The following is a 27,193-nucleotide window of genomic DNA, read 5'->3' on the forward strand; positions in this document are numbered from 1 at the left end:
TGATGATATATTGTGTTATGGTGGTGATGATATATTGTGTTTATGTTTGTGCTCGTAAGGAATACTTGATATGTAGTTTTGTTTTATTGTACTGATAGAGAACAGTTGATATGTCGTGTTGTGCTGGAGGAGAACGGTTTATATGTCGTTATGTGTTTGTGTTGGATACACAAAAGTGAAAAGGACTATCAAAAGCCAGGATATCATGTAAGATAAACGATTGAAAAATTCAAATTTCCCCACACATATACATTTACAAAATAAAAGTCCCACTTCCCGCAGTACGTGGCGGGGCAAGACTGGTAGCAACCATGTCTATTAAAGATATTTGTAGGTTCTCCCGTATTTAAATGAGCTTTTATTTTGTTTTTGTTTTTGTATCGTCTTTGTTTTTGTTTTGTATTATTCCTGAAGTGTCTAAGTTATGAGCTTTATCATAATACCAAGTTGGTAAGTGATTACTTCTATAATTGCGCAAATCAAAAGATTTTTTTCCTATATATTTCCGATTTAGCCGACTTCTTGTCGTGTCAAGTCGGGAAAACGCAAAACTTAAAGAGAAACAAACGCATAATGAACATTCCTTGATCCAACCAATCACAAGACTGCAATAAAGGCGCAAACACAGTGTTACTATGTGTCTGCTATACACTAACACATGCTTGAAGTGAGAAAGCGAACATGAAAATGTTCAACTAATTAAAAGTTGGATGTTAAAAATGTTAAATACAAGTGTATCGATGTAATAAGCGTTCTTTCCATCGTCGCGTTTTGGTTTTTGCATTTCGAGGAAACTTTATCAAGTGAACTGTTCCAAGTTCACAATCATCCATAAAAATCAGAGATCTCTATTTATTACTAAATTCCTAGATTTTTATTGTTTTTTTTTTCAAATGTCATTTTCCTAAAAAATTACATGGTGCTCACGACATATAGTCATCAGGTCAACTGCAAAATATGAAACATCTAAAATATAAAACATTTTCATGGAGTTAGCCTCCCTCTGTGTCATATGCCTTCCAATTATCCGTCCAAATATATTTAGTTGTATCGTTTCTCTGAAAATGGACATCACGCATGAACGCCATACATTCCATGACTTTAACAGTCGTAATAAATGCCTCTAGTAGGTCGCAGCCTAAGTTCATGGGTACTTTTTCCACACATATGTCGAAGCAAGTTTCCAGGAATACTACAAATTTCACCATGTTCGGATTTAATCGCGCGGTTGACAATTTCCATTGTTTGTAAGAGAAATTAAGACTGTCTGAAATTCATCCTTATAGACAATAACAGAAACGATTCATGGAAGTGGTCAATATTACTTTGTAGAAATAAACAACAACTTATATATGGACAGATATTTATTACAACCTCTTTTCGAATGAAACATTGCAGATCTGTATGCTACCGAGGGTAATCTATTCATGGACAAGTCTTAAGACCTCGATTATGTGTCTAAGGAGATGGGTTAGCACATGATTACATTCAATATGTATTCAATTTTTAATGCAAGACGTTCTATCCATTACAATCTCTTATATAAGAGTTGTATAGCCAGAGGACATCCTATACCATATCGAATTGCAAAACAACATACAAGTTCAAAAGTCAAAGATTAGAAATGTTGTCATGCTGAATAGAAAAAGTACATGCCATGGATGGTTTGAAAATATTAATTACATCACGTTTTTTGTAAAGAGAAAAGCATGCACAGATTATGTTGAAGGATGCTTGGAAGTAATGTTTGCACAAACACTCGATCAAATTTCACGACAGAATTTCAAGTATATCGCCAATAGGCAAACACAGGAAAAGTCGGATTTATAGAATGAAACAAAGACATGAGAATGACATCGGCTAACATATAAGTGTACACTGAAGTTAAGCCACTCGGGCGAGAAGTTTACATCGGGTTTTGGAAATTCCGAGTATTTTAGCACAGATTTTTGATGATGGATTGAATTGTGAGCCCCTGATCGACCGGCGACGGCCTTTCAGTGAGATCACATGAGACAGTACATAGGTTTAGCTGCGAAAAACATGACATGCAGAGTTTTGTTCCGAATTGAAGCTAGATATTGAAGACGTCCACAGAAAAAGAAAGTCATCCAGGACGGGTGACATCACCAGTCTTAACATGCACACCAGGGAGGAGGTAGAGATTCCTTCGGGTGGCATGCACCATAACGACACTGAAAACGTTCTTCATGCACAGGCATTCACGGGTTCACGCCACCTGGAACGATCGAAATACAATATTTCAACACTACTAAGTAAATCATCACATGATAACTAAATAGAGTAGTTTACGACAGCAAAATACATTTTTGAAACGATGTATATGTCTCCCTCAATACATTTTCATGAGATAATACTGTATTAGAGGAGACGCCATTGAAAAAGTGGTAGAGAAAGAAAAAAAAGTTCCTATAAAGAACATACGTCATTGAACCGACGAGAGAAAGGTAAAGAAGAAAACAATGTTGATAAAAAAAGTCATTGAAATGACAAGATAGTAGTTACATATATAGTACACAGACATCTATGTCAGTACAGATGATGAACAACCAACAAGAAAAACGTACTAAAAGAAAGATTATAAGACATTAATCTAGGTTATTCAAATGAATTATTATTCGCGGAGATGAATATATATATATATATATAATTAACAATATATAATGTCCTTGTGATGGATATACATAGTAATAATAATTAAAAAAAAACACAAACCAGAAATTCACGCTAGCGCTTTCACATGCTTTGAGAGCAAGCTCTTCAGGTGTGATGAAAGGATTTATTTGTGACGTCATCACTGTGTGTCATGGTTACGTCAAAAAAGGGACGGCTATGGGAACCAAGGTTTGCTCCTACGTATGGTACTTTAGTATTGTGATATTTAGAAGAAATGCTTCTTGAAAATATTTTTCAGAATGATGAAGAATTTGCTGATTTTTTAACAAGACATTTTTGGAGATTTTTGGATGACTGTTTTGTAATTTGGCCTCCTGATAAGGACTTAATCGAGTTTCACAACAAATTAAATAGTTTACATCCAGATATCAAATACACTTTTGAGTCAAGTGAGAATGCATTGCCATTTTTGGATGTTTTAGTAGAATTGAAAGACAACATTATTACTACTGATCTATATTGTAAACCAACAGATTCCCATAATCATTTAGATTTTTATTCTAGTCATCCTAAACATACAAAACGCAATGTACCATTTAATCTTGCATCTAGATTAGTTACTATTATGAGTGATAATAACAGATTAGAGGAACGACTTTGTGATTTAGTTGTGTTTTTGAAAAAACAACATTACCCTAGATAATTTTGAATGGAATAAAGAAAGCTAAGGAAAAGGGACCTTTTACTTCCCATGTGGCAAGCCAAAAGAACACAGACATTTTACCTTTTGTTTCTACATACAATCCAAACAATTTTAATATTTTTCCAATCATTAGAAGTTGTGAAGATTTTCTTAAGAATAGTGACAAGATGAAAAAGGTATTAGACAGAAATAAAATCACAAATTGTAAGCGACAACCAAGAAATTTGAAACGTTTATTATGCCGTTCAAAGTTTGATTCTGAACAGCAAATTCCATGTATATCTAAATGTGGTAGACCTAGATGTGGTACATGTGAAAGTATCATAGAATTTTCCAATTTTACGTTCAAAAATGGATTTAAATTTCAAATCAAAGCAAATATGAATTGTATATCTAAAAATGTTATCTATGCTATGATTTGCAAAAATTGTTCAGAATTTTACATTGGCCAGACGTGCAACGAAATTAGAAAACGTATGACAGTACATAGACAGCAAATAAGAACAGACAATCTAATATTTTTAACAGTTAGTAAACATATGTACCAATGTTCTAAAAGTGAGTTTTATGTTTTACCTATATACCAAATGTCTAGCTCAGATGCTATAGAAAGAGAATCAAAAGAAAATATGTTTATTAATCTATTAAAACCAAGTCTTAATTTATGTAGTTCTGTGTAATTCCAAATCAATGTTACTAAAAAAACAGTTGTTTTCCATTACATAATTTCTAATTGTGTATCTTTTTATTTTGACGTCATCAAGTTTGTATTTACATGTGTACTTTTGATCATTGTCTTTTATGACGTCATCAATCTATGTTGTTTTTACGTAACCATGACACACAGTGATGACGTCACAAATAAATCCTTTCATTACACCTGAAGAGCTTGCTCTCAAAGCATGTGAAAGCGCTAGTGTGAATTTCTGGTTAGTGTTTATTATTATTATTACTACATATATATATATATACTTTATAGATGCTTGAAACTATTCTGGAGAAATTATAATTAAGTATTCCTCATCCCTTTCAATGAATAAGAGGATAAAATGAGATTTGTAATACGTAAAACGTTCCAACAAATGTGTATCGCATAAGCTTTTGTTTTAATATATAGATAAAATCATTAGTATAGCCATAAACACTATCAAAAATGCAAATTTACCTATAGGGTCTAGTAAGCTATATCGACGGTATGGTCCGATATAGGTATTGGATCCTAACAAAAAAACGTTCACTGGATACACATAACTATAAATAGGTATTTGATCATGTATATGCAGTAATAACGACAGTTCAGACCACTAAATTGTATTTTTTTTGAGGCAATCGGCCCTTTTATCAAGACACAAGTAAATCACAAACTATCACATACATACATAGAATATAAAAGATAAGCAACAAACATGTCGTTATGTAATTCAAAGGTATTGAATAGAAAATCATTGTTTAAATTCAAAATTGATTAAGAGGGTTTGCGGATTGCATGTTTCCTCCAAAAAAAAGTTTGGAGGGAAAATGGTATCCGTGTTGGACGAATTTTCTGGTCGAGTCGTCCTGAACATTTTGACACAAAAATGATAATTTTCGACTAGTCTCTCATTTAACTTTTAAGGTTCATGCTACCCGCTGCATCTAGTTGTGTCCGTGTTTTGTGCGACCAAATGAATTATTCGCGGAGATGAATAAAAACAGTTGATGTATAGCACGCCTTTTCATCACATCATTTTAAACCATGCTGTTACTTTTTCAACCCTCTGTTAGGTTATTCATTTATGTCCATACGTCCATACGTACTTACGATACTCTCTAATTAATAGCAGTTGGCTTTCAGCGAATGAATTATCGGCCGAAGAGTTCATTTACACAAACATACTGATATTCTTCGCTCTATATCTACTAAAAGTATGAAACTGTTAATTGTCTATGTCTGTATGTGATCCTGTGTAGTTCACTTGTTTACTTGTGTCTTTATAAAGGTGACAATTGAGCATCTGAAGATAATCTGAAAGCGCTAATGCTTAAAGAAGAATTCGTCGTTTGTCAATATTAATATATATATAGTTGTCGGTTAATATGTATGGTTTAGTTTGATGCAAGCAAGTTTAGATATTCGCCGAGAGCCTATACACGGCTTGAAAACGTTAGCGGTAATCAACTTTATTTGCTGTGGTGATCTTTTCTGTTCACACACACAGATAAGAATATTAGCATTCATTAAAACAAATATAAACACAATCCACATTTTGTTATGATATGATGAAGAACATGATTTACCAGTGTTTCTGACAGTTTCCAAGATATCTTGAAGCTGTCCATTTCAGAAGTAATATTTCATAGGTGTGGTTTGAAAATACATTTCAAATGTCTAAATATTATACCAACCTAATCACACTAAACTACATTTGAATGCCACTGTTCATTAAGTACGGTGTAGATGTTGTTTTTTCATGGCAGCATGTCTATATACATCATGATACTAATGTCGTTATATTAATTGTAATATCCTTATATCCTAAAAGCATGGGACAGTACTCCCCCGGCTTTGTCTTACGTTATTGATTAGAATTGATATGTTTGCATACAATATCCACAATAGTCCATCAAAAATATGTCTTTACTTTTGCAATATCATCATAATACGGGCATGAGGTAAAACATCAAAATTTGCGTTTCTTGTATACGTATATAGTATGTAAATATTGCACGTGAACATTGAATCGATCAGTTCCATTCTCCCTATATTCGTCATGTGTTCGCTTTAAAATTCTTGATTTGATTTTTAGTGTCAACCGTACGCTATGTGCCAACCCTGCTGACGTTTAGACATCTCTGGATATGATCTAACCAATGGAAACACCTCATCTGAGAATATACCTTCTGAGTCGAGCGGAGAGGCATGATCTCGTTTGCCGTAAGCAATACTCCACTTGTTAGACCTTCGTTTGCCATACGCTATGTTCCAGCCCTGTCGAAGACGTTTGTCTGGCGTAGCGTACTCTCCGTTGTATGGTTCTTCCCTTGTAATTAATGTTTTTATATAATTTTCCATAAGTCGGTCATAAAGATCCTGGTTTTGTTTTCCTGTCAAAAGCGAAAGAAGTTGTCCTTGATCATCTGTGTGTAATGGAAGGCCCATAGTACCTGCAACATAAACATTATTCGTTCAAGTGCTTGACCATCGATATCTTCATTCAAACACCATACTCAGGTTAAAAATAGCTTGTCTATCAATTGCATCGTTGAATTATGGTCATATTAAGTCATAACCATCATCAAAGATATTTTTAAAAACAATATTTATCAACTGCACATCTACACTGTATATTTCAGGCCTACGTCATGATAACCGAAAAAAGTAGAGTTCGGTAAGTCAATGCCCTGCTAATAGTAAATTGATAAAAGAACTAAAACGGAATGGAAAAAGAAGATCGATGTACATGTAAGTATTTAAGATCTATCTGAGTTTCCCGAGTGTGGAGTATAATGAACAAAGAATGGTCGTATTTTATTGAAGTTTCACCTTAATGATTTTATCGGAATTAGATATACATCTAAATACATTTCCATCAAATTTCAAAACAAGAACGAATACATCATATTGTTAGATGTACAAATGCTACGTATCATACAAGTATGTAATCTGATATGCGCAACGGTATCACTGCGCATGGGAGCTGTTGTTAACTTGTGTTTATTTGTGGGTTTGAAGTCGATCGGGAACGTAATTTCGCACACCCATCTAACTTCTTTAATTGTGTTGGTAAAATACTAAGCACAATTCCATGTCATATTAAAATAATCTTTAAAAACAAAAAAATAAAATAAAATTGGAAAGTGTCAATTTACCGCCATTGTTCCTTTAAAAAATGACCGCTCCCTACGAAGGTATTGCTAACAAGGCGGCCAAAGTGATGGGTTGTCTGCAGGTCAACGCTGTTATTAGTTATACGTGATGGATTTGTATTTAGTTTTTATTATAATCTGATCATATGATAAGGTAGCGTATATAGTGATATATGTATTAATATATAACTCAGTTAAGGTAGAGTATATAGTGATTTATGTATTAATATATAACACAGTTAAGGTAGAGTATATAGTGATATATGTATTAATATATAACTCAGTTAAGGTAGAGTATATAGTGATATATGTATTAATATATAACTCAGTTAAGGTATAGTATATATAGTTATATGATAATATATACTTGAGCGGATACTGCAGTTTCTCATACTGTAGTTTCTCGCTCAAGTTTGTGGCGTTTTTTAAGTATAATTTTTACCCAACCTTTTATGCGAATAGTTTTTTTGATATTGTTGTTGATTTATCTAATGGCATTTAATAAATGCTCAATTTCGATAATATTGGTTTTTGCGTTTTTTGTTAGCGTAAAACATAGCAGAGTTCACATGTGTGCTACACTGGGTAGGAGTATATAGTGATATGATAATATATACTTGCGCGGATTACTGCAGTTTTTATCATTACTGTAGTTTCTCGCTCAAGTTGTGTGGCGTTTTTTAAGTATAAATTTTTACCCAACCTTTTATGCGAATAGTTTTTTTTTGATATTGTTGTTGATTTATCTAATGGCATTTAATAAATGCTCAATTTTCGACAATATTGGATTTTGCGTTTTTTGTTAGCGTAAAACATAGTTTCACATGTGTGCTACACTGGGGAAATTACAGCTTAAACACGATAGTATAAAACGCAGTTATGGATAGAGTATATATAGAAGATAATGAATGGTTTCCCGTTAAATATAACATATATTTCACTCGTATGACAGAATGTTCGATATTTTTTCACTCATAACTTACATTTTCATTGCAAAATCTTATATGTTCACTACTCATCGCTGCAGTGAAAATAAAAGTTTTATTAGTTGAATGGTTTCCCGTTTGTTATCACATATATTTCACGAGTATGACAGAATATCGATATTTTCAGGAGTGCGAAGCATGAGTGAAAAATATCGAAATATTCTGTCATACGAGTTTATTGCGATATATTGATATATAACGCAGTTATGGATAGAGTATATAGCGATATATGTATCAATATATAACAGTTATGTTAGATTATATTTATATAACGTAAACTTTATAGCGATATATGTAGCGATATATGTAGCGATATATAACTCAGTTATGGTATATTATATAGCGATATAACAATATATATTTACATTCTGTGTTGCATTTGCCTATATGTCGTTAGTAAACCAAATTGTATTCATGAGACTGTATACTACAATTTACAGTGATTTGGTCAGTGTAGGAATATAGCTTCATGTGTTGTAGGTTAAAACAATGACTGTCAGTTACTTTCGGCCTAGAGAGCTTTCAAATGCTAGCATTCATTTACATAAACTACCTCAAAAAATAATAAAGCAACACAAGTTATGAGAGTAAATTTTGATGATAATATGACAGTATGGAATGGGAAAATGTGAGGACAGTATGTTTTATAATCAGAGATGTTTAAAGAAAGGAATAAATGGATTGATGTCAGATAAAAGAGTTAGAATGGAAGACAGAATGTTAAGAACAGGGTGATATTGTGAGATAATGTATGATGTAAAAGGAAGGCAGGAAGCTGGATGAAAGAAGAAGGGAGATTGGCATCATTAAGCATAATTAAAAGGTATGGGTTAGCCTGGGAAACTCTGGACAGAGAAGTGGACAATGAACCACCTAATAGCTGTCCATCAGGAAGATAAACCCACCCATATCATGTAGTTGACCAATAGAAACATCAGTCAGATAATTTGCATTTCAAGTAAATCCTAACTTAAGTAAAACTAGAAGAGAGGCTGAGAGAGAGATAGAACGAGATAGCAGCAAGACAGTACGAGTAGCAGGAGAGACAGAGGCAAGAGTCAGAAGGGATAACATCAGGTAGAGGTTGTCATGCTGGTCCAAGATTGAGAGAGTGAAGTGAGAGCTAGAATGGATGACATCAGGAGAAGATTGTGATGCATTTCCTATATTAAGAGAAGACAAATAAAAGCTGGAACTGGAAATATGACTTGAGCAATAATTCCCTTGACCAGACAGACACCAACAAACAACACAGAGTGTCCGGTCACAATAGCAATGATAATAAAAAGAAAGTGAAGTCGACAACAATTAGTATGAGCGCTACTCCTGATCTATACGAAATAATTGTCATCACACTCACAGCGGCTCGTTTCCGTATTTTCAGAAATGCTAGATACGATAACATTAAAAGTCCAGCATATATAAAAACAATCTTTTGAAAAATCGGCAGTATCAACATGATTTCCGGCTGTGTATGTAACTCACTGTTGCCAAAGGCCTACCTTACTCCAAAATCGGACCCGTGTGAAGTTAAATCTACTAAGTTAAGATTAAGATAGTTTTATTTCTTTGTGTTTTTAAACACATAAAAGAGTTTGTTTGTTTGTTTGTTTGTTTTTGTTTAACGTCCTATTAACAGCCAGGGTCACTTAAGGACGTGCCAGGTTTTGGAGGTGGAGGAAAGCCGGAGTACCCGCAGAAAAATTACCGGCCTACGGTCAGTGCCTGGGAACTGCCCCACGTAGGTTTCGAACTCGCAACCCAGAGGTGGAGGGCTAGTGATAAAGTGTCGGGACACCTTAACCACTCGGCCACCGCGTAATAAAAAAGAGACATTACAAAACAATATAATGTAATATAGTATGACACAATACACAATTACAAAAGTACACGTCCATTACGCTTAATAGTCTAACATACACATATATGTATACGTACACTTTAGTATTACTATATCTTATAAAAATGAACATAACGTCATTATGACAGTACACAATAGTTCATGTACGTTTTAAATTTACCAACATATAGTAAATTAAACAATTAAATGTCGTCATTATTTTGTTTTGTCACCGAAACTGATGTGACGGGTTAGACTGGAATCGGTTTCGAAAGAAATATCCTTGGAATCGTTTTCACCTACTGCCAAGAAGAGTTTCATTTAGAAATTAAGAGCCAATATTTTTTCTGAAAATAACGTAAATCCAGTCGATAAAAAGTGTTTCCGAGGAATCGAGTCTGCCCTGTGCAATACCCGTTCAACACCGCATCACTTCTTAATGTCAACCGTATATCATTGCGCAGAACAACAGCTTTGTTTATGCAACTTTTTCAATTAATACCGGGCAAAAATGAAGAAAGTTGCATAAACAAACGTTAACATAATCTGAAGCCTATTTGAAACATAATTTGATAATATGCCATCAGTGTGCTATTACTGACCCCTTTCCTCAATAAACATCTGTTTTACGTAGTGACTGACATTGACAATTCCACCAGAAACAATAAATACTTAGACTAGACATGCCATACGACACTCTGTTCGCCCACTCACGTTATGTTTTCACATGAGGCTGAATTGAAGTATTACTGAATTAAGAAAATAAAAAATAAAATAAAAACATATATATATAAATAATGGTCTTGTATAACAATGTAAATACTATGGTAATTGGTCCTTACCAAAATTTGAATGCGATGAAAAAGTTTTTACAGATATCGATATCAGAATTGGATTTTTCACTATCGCGTGAACAGTTTGTAATGACATACCGCGCTATCAGAGTTTACGTTAGTATATTGTGTATATAGGCGTTCTAAGCTAAGTTTACAAATCGGTTGTTAACCGATATTATCATATTAAACGTTATAAAAAGATTATCAGCAATGGCTTTGTGACGTCGATTTTTGCAAATGATGTATTGTCTAAATACTACTACAGTACTATCAACACAGATGTATTCGTAATTGAAAATGGCCCTATGAGTCAATTTATAGACATACAAAGTCACACAGCAAGAGCATGTAACCCCACGAATCAGTTCCAATGAATTGTTTACTACTTTTTAGGTGAAGCAGATACACTTATAGATAGATATCAGATAACACTATTCCATAAGTCAACAAAAGAGACTTGATTCAAAAGGCCAACAAAAGCTTCAGTTTTGTTTACGTTGTTTCATTGTCGGTACATTAAAACATTTCATGCTTGTAAGTTAATAACAAATATTTGCATGCCCGTAAATGAAAGGGCACAAATGTGCCGTTGGGCTAAGTGATGATGGATTTGATTGTCTGTTAATTGAACCAATCACAGTAGTGAGATAACCTTAACAATGAATATAATTAAAATCATTAATTTAGTATGACCAACCCACTAACAAATCATTGATACATGTGATTTTGACAAGCAGAATAGTTTAATAGTCTTCTCGAGCTCTTAGGAAGTCAGTGGAATATCACATTCATCATTGATTAGGCTAGAACACATAATTGCTTTTATATGACCAAGCCAGTCACGGCAACTTTGATGCATTATAAGACTTCTAAACCTAATTGATTGAGGTATAGGTTGCTGGGTTTTTATTTGGCATTTTTTTTTCAAATTTGAGAACAGATACGTATTTGTTTGGAACAGATTTCATAAGTCGTAGTACTGTGAGAAAGACAGACAAACGACTAGCTTAGAAGTTTGAAGTGCAGCGTTGATCGTTTCACTGGTAACACAATAAAGTCAAGTACAACGATATAAGGTTTGATATGAAGCCCCTCACTGTATAATATCCGCATCCATGGTATACTTGATGCAGCACCCATCGGCAGTCAATGCCAATGACGTCAAGAGTCCATGATACCATAGTTTGATAGAGGAAATTGTCAACCCTTGTGACGTCACATTCTCACATTCTTCCCGAGGCGATCTCCTGGTTGCTAAGGATGGGATCAATCGATCTCACACGGGGTAGGACATCTGTCACGTGCTACGACGCCACGCACAATAGTAATAACGTTATGAATTTACGTCACTAAGTAATAACGCCATTAATATATAGACATGATGATAGGACTGACAAGGTTTTACAACAACTTAAAATTTGTTACTCGGCACTCGGTAAACCTCGTGCTAAACTCTTACACGACAGTTTAGATATCCTTGCCACGGAACTGGCCAGCGCTCGGCAAACCCTGTGATGACCAGCCTATTTTAGTACTGATTCTCAGTGTGGTAATAGACATGTTCCAGGTGTGGAACGTTATGTCAGGGTTGAGGTAGGGGACACATTATCGATAGCCACCTTGTACTTTCGGCAAAAATTTTAAAACCCCGCTTTTAAGCCCTGAACATTTAGTTAATTTACTATATAAATGATTCGAGGCAATCAAACCAATTACACGTTTCTCATAAATATCACCTTCTCAACGTGTTTTCCATAAACAAAATCGGTTTTAAACGCGATGACGTGTGACCTTCGCATAAAACAAGATTTACATTGCAGGCAATTTGGCAAACCCACAACTAGCGTGATAGATTTATTTTCTGTGACGCCATTTATGCATTTGCGGTAACCGACGCAGTTCCTGTGATTGACAGGGAAGGAACTACGCGTTGAAAGAATCCGTATGCTTAATCGGGCAACTTGGCCAATACATTTTGAAATCAATTTAACATCCAAATCTAACTGAAATTTTATTTTTCTATTTCATGTCAAACTGAAACGTTACTAAAATACCCGAACTATTGCACCATTTTGAGTGTTGACTGTTGACGAAAGGGGGGAGGGGGGATGGGGTGGGGGGGCGGGGTAGGGGGTAGGGTGCTTCCTTGGTTCCTGTTGTCGCCTGCCCTTTTGTCTTGATGTTCCTCGGTTCCTGTTGTCGCCTGCCCTTTTGTCTTGATGTTTCTCGGTTCCTGTTGTCGCCTGCCCTTTTGTTTTGATGTTCCTCGGTTCCTGTTGTCGCCTGTCCTTTTGTTTTGATGTTTCACGGTTCCTGTTGTCGTCTGCCCTTTTGTTTTGATGTTCCTCGGTTCCTGTTCTCACCTGTCCTTTTGTTTTGATGTTTCACGGTTCCTATTGTTGTCTTTCCTTTTGTTTTGATGTTCCTCGGTTCCTGTTGTCGCCTGCCCGATTGATTTGATGTTTCTCGGTTCCTGTTGTCGCCTGTCCTTTTGTCTTGATGTTCCTCGGTTCCTGTTGTCGCCTGCCCTTTTGTCTTGATGTTTCTCGGTTCCTGTTGTCGCCTGCCCTTTTGTTTTGATGTTCCTCGGTTCCTGTTGTCGCCTGTCCTTTTGTTTTGATGTTTCACGGTTCCTGTTGTCGTCTATCCTTTTGTTTTGATGTTCCTCGGTTCCTGTTCTCACCTGTCCTTTTATTTTGATGTTTCTCGGTTCCTATTGTTGTCTTTCCTTTTGTTTTGATGTTCCTCGGTTTCTGTTGTCGCCTGTCCTTTTGTTTTGATGTTTCTCGGTTCCTATTGTTGTCTTTCCTTTTGTTTTGATGTTCCTCGGTTTCTGTTGTCGCCTGTCCTTTTGTTTTGATGTTCCTCGGTTCCTGTTGTCGCCTGCCCTTTTGTTTTGATGTTTCTCGGTTCCTATTGTCGCCTGTCCTTTTGTTTTGATGTTTCTCGGTTCCTGTTGTCGCCTGTCCTTTTGTTTTGATGTTTCTCGGTTGATGTTGTCGCCTGTCCTTTTGTTTTGATGTTTCTCGGTTCCTGTTGTTGTCTTTCCTTTTGTTTTGATGTTCCTCGGTTCCTGTTGTCGCCTGCCCTTTTGTTTTGATGTTTCACGGTTCCTGTTGTCGTCTGCCCTTTTGTTTTGATGTTCCTCGGTTCCTGTTGTCGCCTGTCCTTTTGTTTTGATGTTCCTCGGTTCCTATTGTTGTCTTTCCTTTTGTTTTGATGTTTTTCGGTTCCTGTTGTCGCCTGTCCTTTTGTTTTGATGTTTCACGGTTCCTATTGTTGTCTTTCCTTTTGTTTTGATGTTTCTCGGTTCCTGTTGTCGCCTGTCCTTTTGTTTTGATGTTCCTCGGTTCCTGTTGTCGCCTGTCCTTTTGTTTTGATGTTTCACGGTTCCTGTTGTCGTCTGTCCTTTTGTTTTGATGTTCCTCGGTTCCTGTTCTCACCTGTCCTTTTGTTTTGATGTTTCTCGGTTCCTATTGTTGTCTTTCCTTTTGTTTTGATGTTCCTCGGTTTCTGTTGTCGCCTGTCCTTTTGTTTTGATGTTTCTCGGTTCCTATTGTTGTCTTTCCTTTTATTTTGATGTTCCTCGGTTCCTGTTGTCGCCTGTCCTTTTATTTTGATGTTCCTCGGTTCCTGTTGTCACCTGCCCTTTTGTTTTGATGTTTCTCGGTTCCTGTTGTCGCCTGTCCTTTTGTTTTGATGTTTCTCGGTTGATGTTGTCGCCTGTCCTTTTGTTTTGATGTTCCTCGGTTCCTGTTGTCGCCTGTCCTTTTGTTTTGATGTTCCTCGGTTCCTGTTGTCGCCTGTCCTTTTGTTTTGATGTTTCTCGGTTCCTGTTGTTGTCTTTCCTTCTGTTCAATATTATTATTGTTTTATGGTCGCTATGGATCTTATTTTTTTTGATCTAAATCGGATGACGACGGTTATGCCATAAATAATTATCAATTCTTTTATAGGTTCATATGATAGAAACAGGAAAATAATATGTTACGTTTAAGAAACATGAAGTGCATAACATTTAAACCTAGGCTAGATAGACTTAGTAAGTATTGTCAGACTCACACACCAATTTGTGACGATTCTAACACTGACTCATCTCACTAAACGTAAGCAAATGGTTAAATAATTACGCTATATGTTTCTTGCATCCCCTTTTGTCTTCGCGTTTTTGTAGCGTTTGATGAGAGAACCATTACTGTGCGACCCATCAAAACGATAAATGGGACCAGAAAGAAGAAAAATAGACACCACTGTAGTTCACTGTTCCTGTGAGAAACAAAGGTGGGATGTCAACATGAATGGATTCCTGGTATTGTTTCACATCAATCTTCAACACGGAAACACAACTAATACATTTACAAATCTTCGCTATACCAGATATTGCCAATATTGGTCTGATAAATACATCTCCTAAAGACACAGTTCCGATACGATCTACCTACCTCTTGATAAATAATATCGACCAATTGTAATTTGTTATTTCCCTCGACCTGACAAAGACGTATTGCAGTTATGTAGTTGATTCTAGGTATTACAAGACAACAAATTACCCAGACCATGGAAGAAACTGTACAACATAGAACGATTCCTATAAAGAGAGCATTAATTAGCATTCCGCAACCAAGAAAGGCACCGTTACTTATTAGTCTGCCCATCATACCTCTACATAATTAGACTGGTCTCATGAAAACTACAAAAATGTGTTACCACGAAATTTAACTATGAAAATAAATTCGTTTTAATCGATTGAATTGCTTAGCTAGAAAAAAAAACAATTTCTTTTTAGTAAATTTTGGTTTGTCTATCCTCAAATTGCGAATTAAATACTTCAGAAGCATTCATAGTTCCGTGTCTGGTGCTGGAAGTAAAATCACGCGGACTTTGTTTCTTCTATATATTTTAACAGAAAATATTAGGGTTGAGTAAATTCGTCACTGTACTCATATCCTTAGAATATTGGGGTTGAGTAAATTCGTCACTGTACTCATATCCTTAGAATATTGGGGGTGAGTAAATTCGTCACTGTACTCATATCCTTAGAATATTGGGGTTGAGTAAATTCGTCACTGTACTCATATCCTTAGAATATTGGGGGTGAGTAAATTCGTCACTGTACTCATATCCTTAGAATATTGAGGTTGAGTAAATTCGTCACTGTACTCATATCCTTAGAATATTGGGGTTGAGTAAATTCGTCACTGTACTCATATCCTTAGAATATTGGGGGTGAGTAGATTCGTCACTGTACTCATATCCTTAGAATATTGGGGTTGAGTAAATTCGTCACTGTACTCATATCCTTAGAATATTGGGGGTGAGTAAATTCGTCACTGTACTCATATCCTTAGAATATTGAGGTTGAGTAAATTCGTCACTGTACTCATATCCTTAGAATATTGGGGGTGAGTAAATTCGTCACTGTACTCATATCCTTAGAATATTGGGGGTGAGTAGATTCGTCACTGTACTCATATCCTTAGAATATTGGGGTTGAGTAAATTCGTCACTGTACTCATATCCTTAGAATATTGGGGGTGAGTAGATTCGTCACTGTACTCATATCCTTAGAATATTGGGGTTGAGTAAATTCGTCACTGTACTCATATCCTTAGAATATTGGGGTTGAGTAAATTCGTCACTGTACTCATATCCTTAGAATATTGGGGTTGAGTAAATTCGTCACTGTACTCATATCCTTAGAATATTGGGGTTGAGTAAATTCGTCACTGTACTCATATCCTTAGAATATTGGGGGTGAGTAGATTCGTCACTGTACTCATATCCTTAGAATATTGGGGTTGAGTAGATTCGTCACTGTACTCATATCCTTAGAATATTGGGGGTGAGTAGATTCGTCACTGTACTCATATCCTTAGAATATTGGGGTTGAGTAAATTCGTCACTGTACTCATATCCTTAGAATATTGGGGTTGAGTAAATTCGTCACTGTACTCATATCCTTAGAATATTGGGGGTGAGTCAATTCGTCACTGTACTCATATCCTTAGAATATTGGGGGTGAGTCAATTCGTCACTGTACTCATATCCTTAGAATATTGGGGTTGAGTAAATTCGTCACTGTATTCATGTTATTAAAATGGATAATGCGCAAAATTAGGTAAATTTACAGTTGGCAGCATAAATGCAATATTTTAATGATGAGACCAACAATCAAAGCATGTTGGAGCTTGAATACGTATGCAGCTTTTATAGCAAACGAGGAACTGGGCGCGAAATAAAAGACCATATACAAGACTTGGAAAAAACAAGAAATCTTCTATAACTATACAGGTGAAATAACCATATAAAACATAATATAATATACTGGACTGAAATTTAATCTTAATGTATTTGTGTACATGTTTTTGATATATGTTATGTATATAAAAATTTGTTTATTTTTGTTTTGAGTCTGGTAAAGAGGACTATAAAATGTCCTGAACCAGAAGTAAACGTATCTTATCTTTAAGACTTGGATACTGTGTTTAATGCGTAGATCGTATTACAGATTTAAAGCTTTATAATAGATAGTCACTCAATAGCAAATTGGTAAATTGAACAGGATTTATCTGAGGATACTAACAAATCCGAACAAACGTATTGCCCTAAATGCATTTCTAAAATCGATCTATGTGAATATATGCCAATACTATGAATTACAAAAGATTTTAAACATAAACTGAAATCCGGTTGAACGTAAATAAATCATGGCCAGTGAAAGACAAAGGTCTAGGGGGGACTCATAGACATGTGACTCAGCCAAGTGTGACCCAGCCAAGTGTGACCCAGCCAAGTGTGACCCAGCCAAGGGTGACCTAGCCAAGTGTGACTTAGCCAAGTGTGACTCAGCCAAGTGTGACCCAGCCAAGTGTGACCAAGCCAAGTGTGACTCAGCCAAGTGTGACCTAGCCAAGTGTGACTTAGCCAAGTGTGACCCAGCGAAGTGTGACCAAGCCAAGTGTGACTCAGCCAAGTGTGACCAAGCCAAGTGTGACTCAGCCAAGTGTTACTCAGCCAAGTGTGACTCAGCCAAGTGTAGCCCAGCCAAGTGTTACCCAGCCAAGTGTGACCCAGCCAAGTGTGACCAAGCCAAGTGTGACCTAGCCAAGTGTGACTTAGCCAAGTGTGACTTAGCCAAGTGTGACTCAGCCAAGTGTGACCCAGCCAAGTGTGACTCAGCCAAGTGTAGCCCAGCCAAGTGTGACTCAGTCAAGTGTGATTCAGCCAAGTGTGACTCAGTCAAGTGTGACCTAGCCAAGTGTGACTCAGTCAAGTGTGATTCAGCCAAGTGTGACTCAGTCAAGTGTGACCCAGCCAAGTGTGACTCAGCCAAGTGTGACCCAGTCAAGTGTGATTCAGCCAAGTGTGACTCAGTCAAGTGTGACCTAGCCAAGTGTGACTCAGTCAAGTGTGATTCAGCCAAGTGTGACTCAGTCAAGTGTGACTCATCCAAGTGTGACTCAGCCAAGTGTGACCTAGCCAAGTGTGACTCAGTCAAGTGTGATTCAGCCAAGTGTGACTCAGTCAAGTGTGACCCAGCCAAGTGTGACTCAGCCAAGTGTAGCCCAGTCAAGTGTGATTCAGCCAAGTGTGACTCAGTCAAGTGTGACCTAGCCAAGTGTGACTCAGTCAAGTGTGATTCAGCCAAGTGTGACTCAGTCAAGTGTGACTCATCCAAGTGTGACTCAGCCAAGTGTGACCTAGCCAAGTGTGACCCAGCCAAGTGTGTCCTAGCCATTTGTGTCCTAACGAAGTTTGTACTAGCAAAGTGTGTCCTAGCCAAGTGAACCGCGGAAGACTGTATACTTACTTTGTATGTGGAAATGGACATTAGCTGGACTATGAAATTTCAAGTCGCCTGAGTACACTTATGCTGGCTGAGGATTGTTTCATCTTACACATAGGTGATACCGACAAGCCTCATGACACAATAAACCTTTGTCCACACGAAACCATTTGTCTCTCGACGAACGTCATTATATTACCTTGCTATCGCTAGTAATCATATACTGCCACTTTAAATCCTCCCACAGCCTACTAATGACTATATTGTAATCAATGACTATTTGGTAATCAATGCGCCTTCACGAAAGAGAGCACTCCGTCTGATTATTTTAGGAATACTATATTCATGATATATTTGTAACATGTTTATCCGTATATATTCAACATAGCAGAACTTAATTTGGGAAATAATAAATATCAGCACAAAAAAAAAAAAAAAAAAAAAGAGTGATCATCGGCATACAATATTGAACTTTGTAAGGTACCAGTTTATTCAAATTTAAGACAAGACACATAAGTAATCATCGATACATCGCGGCACCAATGTATCACCTGATATAATCATTGATGCATCGCGGCACCAATGTATTACCTGATATAATCATTGATGCATCGCGGCACCAATGTATTACCTGATATAATCATTGATACATCATGTATCATTGATACACCCGGCTCAAATCCATGACATGATGTATGTATTGATACACTGTGTACAATATGATGTAATCATGAAGGCATCACGGCAACAGTGTACAATACGATGTAATCATGAATGCATCACGGCAACAGTGTACAATATGATGTAATCATGAAGGCATCACGGCAACAGTGTACAATATGATGTAATCATGAAGGCATCACGGCAACAGTGTACAATATGATGTAATCGTCGATACATATCAGCACGAATGTATAACATGATATATGTCATGTCTGAATAGCCTCGGTGAGTCTGAACCAGAAGATTATGTGTGTTACAGAATGGCCTCGGTGAGTCTGAACCAGAAGATTATGTCTGTTACAGAATGGCCTCGGTAACTCTGAACCAGAAGATTATGTCTGTTACAGAATGGCCTCGGTAACTCTGAACCAGAAGATTATGTCTGTTACAGAATAGCCTGGGTGAGTCTGAACCAGAAGATTATGTCTGTTATAGAATATCTTTGGTAAGTCTGAACTAGAAGATTATGTCTGTTACAGAATAGCCTGGGTGAGTCTGAACCAGAAGATTATATCTGTTACAGAATAGCCTCGGTAACTCTGAACCAGAAGATTATGTCTGTTACAGAATAGCCTCGGTAACTCTGAACCAGAAGATTATGTCTGTTACAGAATAGCCTCGGTAACTCTGAACCAGAAGATTATGTCTGTTACAGAATAGCCTCGGTAACTCTGAACCAGAATATTATGTCTGTTACAGAATAGCCTGGGTGAGTTTGAACCAGAAGATTATGTCCGTTACAGAATAGCCTCGGTAACTCTGAACCAGAATATTATGTCTGTTACAGAATAGCCTCGGTGAGTCTGAACCAGAAGATTATGTCCGTTACAGAATAGCCTCGGTGAGTCTGAACCAGAAGATTATGTCCGTTACAGAATAGCCTCGGTGAGTCTGAACCAGGAGATCAGAACTTCAGCTTTGTTGAATCACAATAATAATCAAGTGAAATATACTCTCTCTTACCAAAGAAGCAATGTTCAAACACCACGTGACAATTGAAATATATGCTATGTCTGTAAGGATTTCTAGTAGCTTCCCATCTCCTCTAAGGATTTCTAGTAGCTTCACATCTCCTCTAAGGATTTCTAGTAGCTTCCCATCTCCTCTAAGGATTTCTAGTAGCTTCACATCTCCTCTAAGGATTTCTAGTAGCTTCACATCTCCTGATGAATTGGGTAGGATGCTATGATACATTAGTATCGATTTCTATTGTTTACGTTGTTGGTGATTGAGAGCTTGCCCATTCACTCACTAATTATAATCAGCTTGTAATCCCGGTTATCATCACCTCGGGGTATCACTTGTGGCGCTAAATTGGCTTTATAAATTTAACATCATGATATTATTTAAACCTCCGGATCAACAACACATTGTACATAAGATACATTGTGTTAATTTTTAGAGATATAACACAGTATATCAAACATAAATGAAGAAGTAAGATGATTTAATGACTTGTATCCTGACCGGGCCTTTAAGTCACGACCTACAGCACCTTCTCGATAGTAAGGCACTCATCTTAATGTATATGTTGTTTTGTGACGTTTAAAAAGCTTAAAAAAGTCAATGATGCTAACACATTCTCCAATCAAAAAGTAAAATCTTAAATAACTATTGACTGTCGTGAACGAAGGGGCATGTAGCATGTTTCCTAGGGGAAGGCATATGTATTATGTCATTGTGTCTACTTAAAGGCTTGTCTTGTGTACTAATATAATTCTCACGGAGGGATGGGCGGGTCTGGTTCGTTGTTTGTCTAGCAGAACAATGTTTATAGCGGAGGGTTTGTGCAGTATAATAATGTTTCTGTGGAGGGTTTGTATAGTATAGTAATGTTTCTGTGGAGGGTTTATGATGTATAATAATGTTATGTGGAGGGTTTGTGATGTATAATAATGTTATGTGGAGGGTTTGTGATGTCTAATAATGTTATGTGGAGGGTTTGTGTTGTGTAATAATGTTTCTGTGGAGGGTTTGTATAGTATAGTAATGTTTCTGTGGAGGGTTTATGATGTATAATAATGTTATGTGGAGGGTTTGTGATGTATAATAATGTTATGTGGAGGGTTTGTGATGTCTAATAATGTTATGTGGAGGGTTTGTGTTGTGTAATAATGTTTCTGTGGAGGGTTTGTGTTGTATAATAATGTTTCTGTGGAGGGTTTGTGTTGTATAATAATGTTTCTGTGGAGGGTTTGTGTTGTATAATAATGTTTCTGTGGAGGGTTTGTGTTGTATAATAATGTTATGTGGAGGGTTTGTGTTGTATAATAGTGTTATGTCGAGGGTTTGTGATGTATAATAATGTTATGTGGAGGGTTTGTGATGTATAATAATGTTATGTGGAGGGTTTGTGATGTATAATAGTGTTATGTGGAGGGTTTATGATGTATAATAATGTTATGTGGAGGGTTTGTGATGTATAATAGTGTTATGTGGAGGGTTTATGATGTATAATAATGTTATGTGGAGGGTTTGTGATGTATAATAATGTTATGTCGAGGGTTTGTGATGTATAATAATGTTATGTGGAGGGTTTGTGATGTATAATAATGTTATGTGGAGGGTTTGTGATGTATAATAATGTTTCTGTGGAGGGTTTGTGATGTATAATAATGTTATGTCGAGGGTTTGTGATGTATAATAATGTTTCTGTGGAGGGTTTGTGTTGTATAATAGTGTTATGTCGAGGGTTTGTGATGTATAATAGTGTTATGTGGAGGGTTTGTGATGTATAATAATGTTATGTGGAGGGTTTGTGATGTATAATAATGTTATGTGGAGGGTTTGTGATGTATAATAATGTTTCTGTGGAGGGTTTGTGATGTATAATAATGTTATGTGGAGGGTTTATGATGTATAATAATGTTATGTGGAGGGTTTGTGATGTATAATAATGTTTCTGTGGAGGGTTTGTAATGTATAATAATGTTATGTGGAGGGTTTGTGATGTATAATAATGTTATGTGGAGGGTTTGTGATGTATAATAATGTTATGTGGAGGGTTTGTGATGTATAATAGTGTTATGTGGAGGGTTTATGATGTATAATAATGTTATGTGGAGGGTTTGTGATGTATAATAATGTTATGTGGAGGGTTTGTGATGTATAATAATGTTTCTGTGGAGGGTTTGTGATGTATAATAATGTTATGTGGAGGGTTTATGATGTATAATAATGTTATGTGGAGGGTTTGTGATGTATAATAATGTTTCTGTGGAGGGTTTGTAATGTATAATAATGTTATATGGAGGGTTTGTGATGTATAATAATGTTATGTGGAGGGTTTGTGATGTATAATAATGTTATGTGGAGGGTTTGTGATGTATAATAATGTTATGTGGAGGGTTTGTGTTGTATAATAATGTTATGTGGAGGGTTTGTGATGTATAATAATGTTTCTGTGGAGGGTTTGTGATGTATAATAATGTTTCTGTGGAGGGTTTATGATTTATAATAATGTTATGTGGAGGGTTTGTGATGTATAATAATGTTATGTGGAGGGTTTGTATAGTATAATAATGTTTCTGTGGAGGGTTTGTGATGTATAATAATGTTATGTGGAGGGTTTGTGATGTATAATAATGTTATGTGGAGGGTTTGTGATGTATAATAATGTTTCTGTGGAGGGTTTGTGATGTATAATAATGTTTCTGTGGAGGGTTTGTGTTGTATAATAATGTTTCTGTGGAGGGTTTGTGTTGTATAATAGTGTTATGTGGAGGGTTTGTGTTGTATAATAATGTTTCTGTGGAGGGTTTGTGATGTATAATAATGTTTCTGTGGAGGGTTTGTGTTGTATAATAATGTTTCTGTGGAGGGTTTGTGTTGTATAATAATGTTATGTGGAGGGTTTGTGTTGTATAATAATGTTATGTGGAGGGTTTGTGTTGTATAATAATGTTATGTGGAGGGTTTGTGATGTATAATAATGTTATGTGGAGGGTTTATGATGTATAATAATGTTATGTGGAGGGTTTGTGATGTATAATAATGTTATGTGGAGGGTTTGTGATGTATAATAATGTTTCTGTGGAGGGTTTGTGATGTATAATAATGTTTCTGTGGAGGGTTTGTGATGTATAATAATGTTTCTGTGGAGGGTTTGTGTTGTATAATAATGTTTCTGTGGAGGGTTTGTGTTGTATAATAGTGTTATGTGGAGGGTTTGTGTTGTATAATAATGTTTCTGTGGAGGGTTTGTGTTGTATAATAGTGTAATGTGGAGGGTTTGTGTTGTATAATAATGTTTCTGTGGAGGGTTTGTGTTGTATAATAATGTTTCTGTGGAGGGTTTGTGATGTATAATAGTGTTATGTGGAGGGTTTGTGTTGTATAATAATGCTATGTGGAGGGTGTGTGATGTATAATAATGTTATGTGGAGGGTTTGTGATGTATAATAGTGTTATGTGGAGGGTTTGTGATGTATAATAGTGTTATGTGGAGGGTTTGTGATGTATAATAATGTTTCTGTGGAGGGTTTGTGATGTATAATAGTGTTATGTGGAGGGTTTGTGATGTATAATAGTGTTATGTGGAGGGTTTGTGATGTATAATAATATTATGTGGAGGGTTTGTGATGTTTAATAATGTTATGTGGAGGGTTTGTGATGTATAATAATGTTATGTGGAGGGTTTGTGATGTATAATAATGTTATGTGGAGGGTTTGTGATGTATAATAATGTTTCTGTGGAGGGTTTGTGTTGTATAATAATGTTTCTGTGGAGGGTTTGTGTTGTATAATAATGTTTCTGTGGAGGGTTTGTGTTGTATAATAATGTTATGTGGAGGGTTTGTGATGTATAATAATGTTATGTGGAGGGTTTGTGATGTATAATAATGTTTCTGTGGAGGGTTTGTGTTGTATAATAATGTTATGTTGAGGGTTTGTGATGTATAAAAATGTTATGTGGAGGGTTTGTGTTGTATAATAATGTTTCTGTGGAGGGTTTGTGATGTATAATAATGTTTCTGTGGAGGGTTTGTGTTGTATAATAATGTTTCTGTGGAGGGTTTGTGATGTATAATAATGTTATGTGGAGGGTTTGTGTTGTATAATAATGTTTCTGTGGAGGGTTTGTGATGTATAATAATGTTATGTGGAGGGTTTGTGTTGTATAATAATGGTATGTGGAGGGTTTGTGTTGTATAATAATGGTATGTGGAGGGTTTGTGTTGTATAATAGTGTTATGTGGAGGGTTTGTGTTGTATAATAATGTTATGTGGAGGGTTTGTGATGTATAATAATGTTTCTGTGGAGGGTTTGTGATGTATAATAATGTTATGTGGAGGGTTTGTGATGTATAATAGTGTTATGTGGAGGGTTTGTGTTGTATAATAATGTTATGTGGAGGGTTTATGATGTATAATAATGTTTCTGTGGAGGGTTTATGTTGTATAATAATGTTATGTGGAGGGTTTATGATGTATAATAATGTTTCTGTGGAGGGTTTGTGTTGTATAATAATGTTATGTGGAGGGTTTGTAATGTATAATAATGTTTCTGTGGAGGGTTTGTGATGTATAATAATGTTATGTGGAGGGTTTGTGATGTATAATAATGTTTCTGTGGAGGGTTTGTGTTGTATAATAATGTTATGTGGAGGGTTTGTGTTGTATAATAATGTTTCTGTGGAGGGTTTGTAATGTATAATAATGTTTCTGTGGAGGGTTTGTGTTGTATAATAATGTTATGTGGAGGGTTTGTGTTGTATAATAATGTTATGTGGAGGGTTTGTGTTGTATAATAATGTTATGTGGAGGGTTTGTGATGTATAATAGTGTTATGTGGAGGGTTTGTGTTGTATAATAATGTTATGTGGAGGGTTTGTGTTGTATAATAGTGTTATGTGGAGGGTTTGTGATGTATAATAGTGTTATGTGGAGGGTTTGTGTTGTATAATAATGTTATGTGGAGGGTTTGTGATGTATAATAATGTTACTGTGGAGGGTTCGTGATGTATAATAATGTTTCTGTGGAGGGTTTGTGTTGTATAATAATGTTATGTGGAGGGTTTATGATGTATACTTTTATTTCTGTGGAGGGTTTGTGTTGTATAATAATGTTTCTGTGTTGGTTTGGGATGTATGATACTATTTGTATGGAGGGTTAGTGATGTATAAAAATGTTTGTAAAGTTGAGAAGATCAATCAGAAATGAACCATATTATCACGTCAACATACTAGACCCAATGTACATTATATGACCTGTCATGCTGCACATACAATGTTCAACACGGTTATAAAGAAACAAGGTTTATTTACAGCCCAACTGTTCATAGTTTGGTATGTCCCGTCGGTCTGTATGTTATCATTCACTTGTTCGAGAGAAGTCATAACATGACGTTCGAAAAAGTGCGTGGTGATTTTCCTTTTGTATTGCATATGGTAGACAGTACAGTTTGACGTCTACAACATATAGCCGTACCATCTATTGCTGAAGGTGTGACAGTGTAGGTCTGCGTATCGCTCTTAAACATGTCATTACGATATAACAAACTAAATTACAGATATAAGGTATGAAAAAGTGACGTCAGACGCACAATTAGTACGTGCCAACGCTAACGATATAAACGATCGAATTGCAAAGCGTTGACACGTCGTTAGTGTCGTTAAGGTTCCCAACTGTTGCTGTAGCCACCAGCCCAAGTCAAACTAAAGATATAAATCTTAAAGATACATCTACTTTCCTCGGCGATGTGAAAACGCTTCAAGTGAAACACATTATATGTGGTTGGCACTAAAACAATTCATCTATATTTGTACAAATAGAATAAAAGTCGGTTTGTATTTGGATGGAGTAATGACAGAAACTCACGGTTACTGACTGTTCCGCTTAATAAGGCATAATAATGAAGAATTTGTTTAAGAGTCTTAACATTTTCAACATATAACATTTCAAACGCACTATTTAGATTTTAGAAATTCCGAATGTTCAAGAAGTTGACGTTAATGGGAGAGGTTTGACACTTTGATATAAATAATATATAATAGACGTAAAATTTTCCCTTAACCCTACAACATGACAGACAGTTTTGTATTTCTGTCAGTACTTTGGAATAAATATCTGAGTTTATTAAAATTACGAAATATATGCATTCGTTTTTATTGATGAAATAAAATGGTGTCCATATTAGAAAATTCTCGTTACCAGCTTTTCTTTGAATGCAGATGCATATAACACAATTCACGACGAGGAATTATCGCTCACTTTAAGATGACAAAAATCTATATTACTATATTCGTGAACCATGTTTGTATCGAGCGCCATCCCACATCACAACCCTATTTAATGTTGCGCCGATGACGTCACGGGATTTGCGTATTCGGTCTATACTTAAGATTGTTCATAATATATTTTACCTGCAGCAACAACAATTTTGTCCGTCTAGAATTTCCTTCGTTGGTCTTCAAGTCACATGGTCTACAATATTCATGTATAAAAATGAAGCCCATTTTTCAAGGAAAAAATCTCCGGTTGAATAAATGAATAAAACATATCATAGGTTACACAGCGAGTGGTCGTTGTATTTCTTTCACTCAAGTATTCTTCTAACTTTCTAGAAAACATGAGCTTTAGCGTGCGGCCATCGTACCTTCCACCGTTTTGTATCTCGGATGACTGTCGATATCGGGTTCATATTCCGCAACGATCTGGATTGCCTGTAGTTCGTGAACCTTAGTCGGGGTCCTGTCTGACTAGACGGTCAGTGAGGTCAGTGATGAAAGATGGTCGAGGAATTGACAGAAAAGAGACACTCTCCAGTAATGATTCATATCGACAACTTCTGGATCAGCTCAATAGAGTTGACGCTCGCCTACTCTGGGTCTTCT

General features: G+C 36.0%; 1 protein-coding gene across 1 annotated transcript in view; it reads right to left on the reverse strand.

Annotated features, from left to right (window-relative positions):
- Positions 1-1,351: 1,351 nt before the first annotated feature.
- Positions 1,352-27,193, reverse strand: part of LOC117336011 — a 41,738-nt gene continuing 15,896 nt past the window's right edge. Inside the window, exons 2-3 of the mRNA XM_033896335.1 lie at positions 6,218-6,484; positions 1,352-2,239 (exon numbers count right to left, since the gene is read on the reverse strand). Of these exons, the coding sequence (XP_033752226.1) occupies positions 2,223-2,239; positions 6,218-6,484 (284 nt within the window). The 3' untranslated portion in view covers positions 1,352-2,222. The remainder of the gene's footprint in view (positions 2,240-6,217; positions 6,485-27,193) is intronic.

Source organism: Pecten maximus, chromosome 10 (assembly GCF_902652985.1).
Source record: "Pecten maximus chromosome 10, xPecMax1.1, whole genome shotgun sequence".
In the NCBI taxonomy this organism is placed as follows: domain Eukaryota; kingdom Metazoa; phylum Mollusca; class Bivalvia; order Pectinida; family Pectinidae; genus Pecten; species Pecten maximus.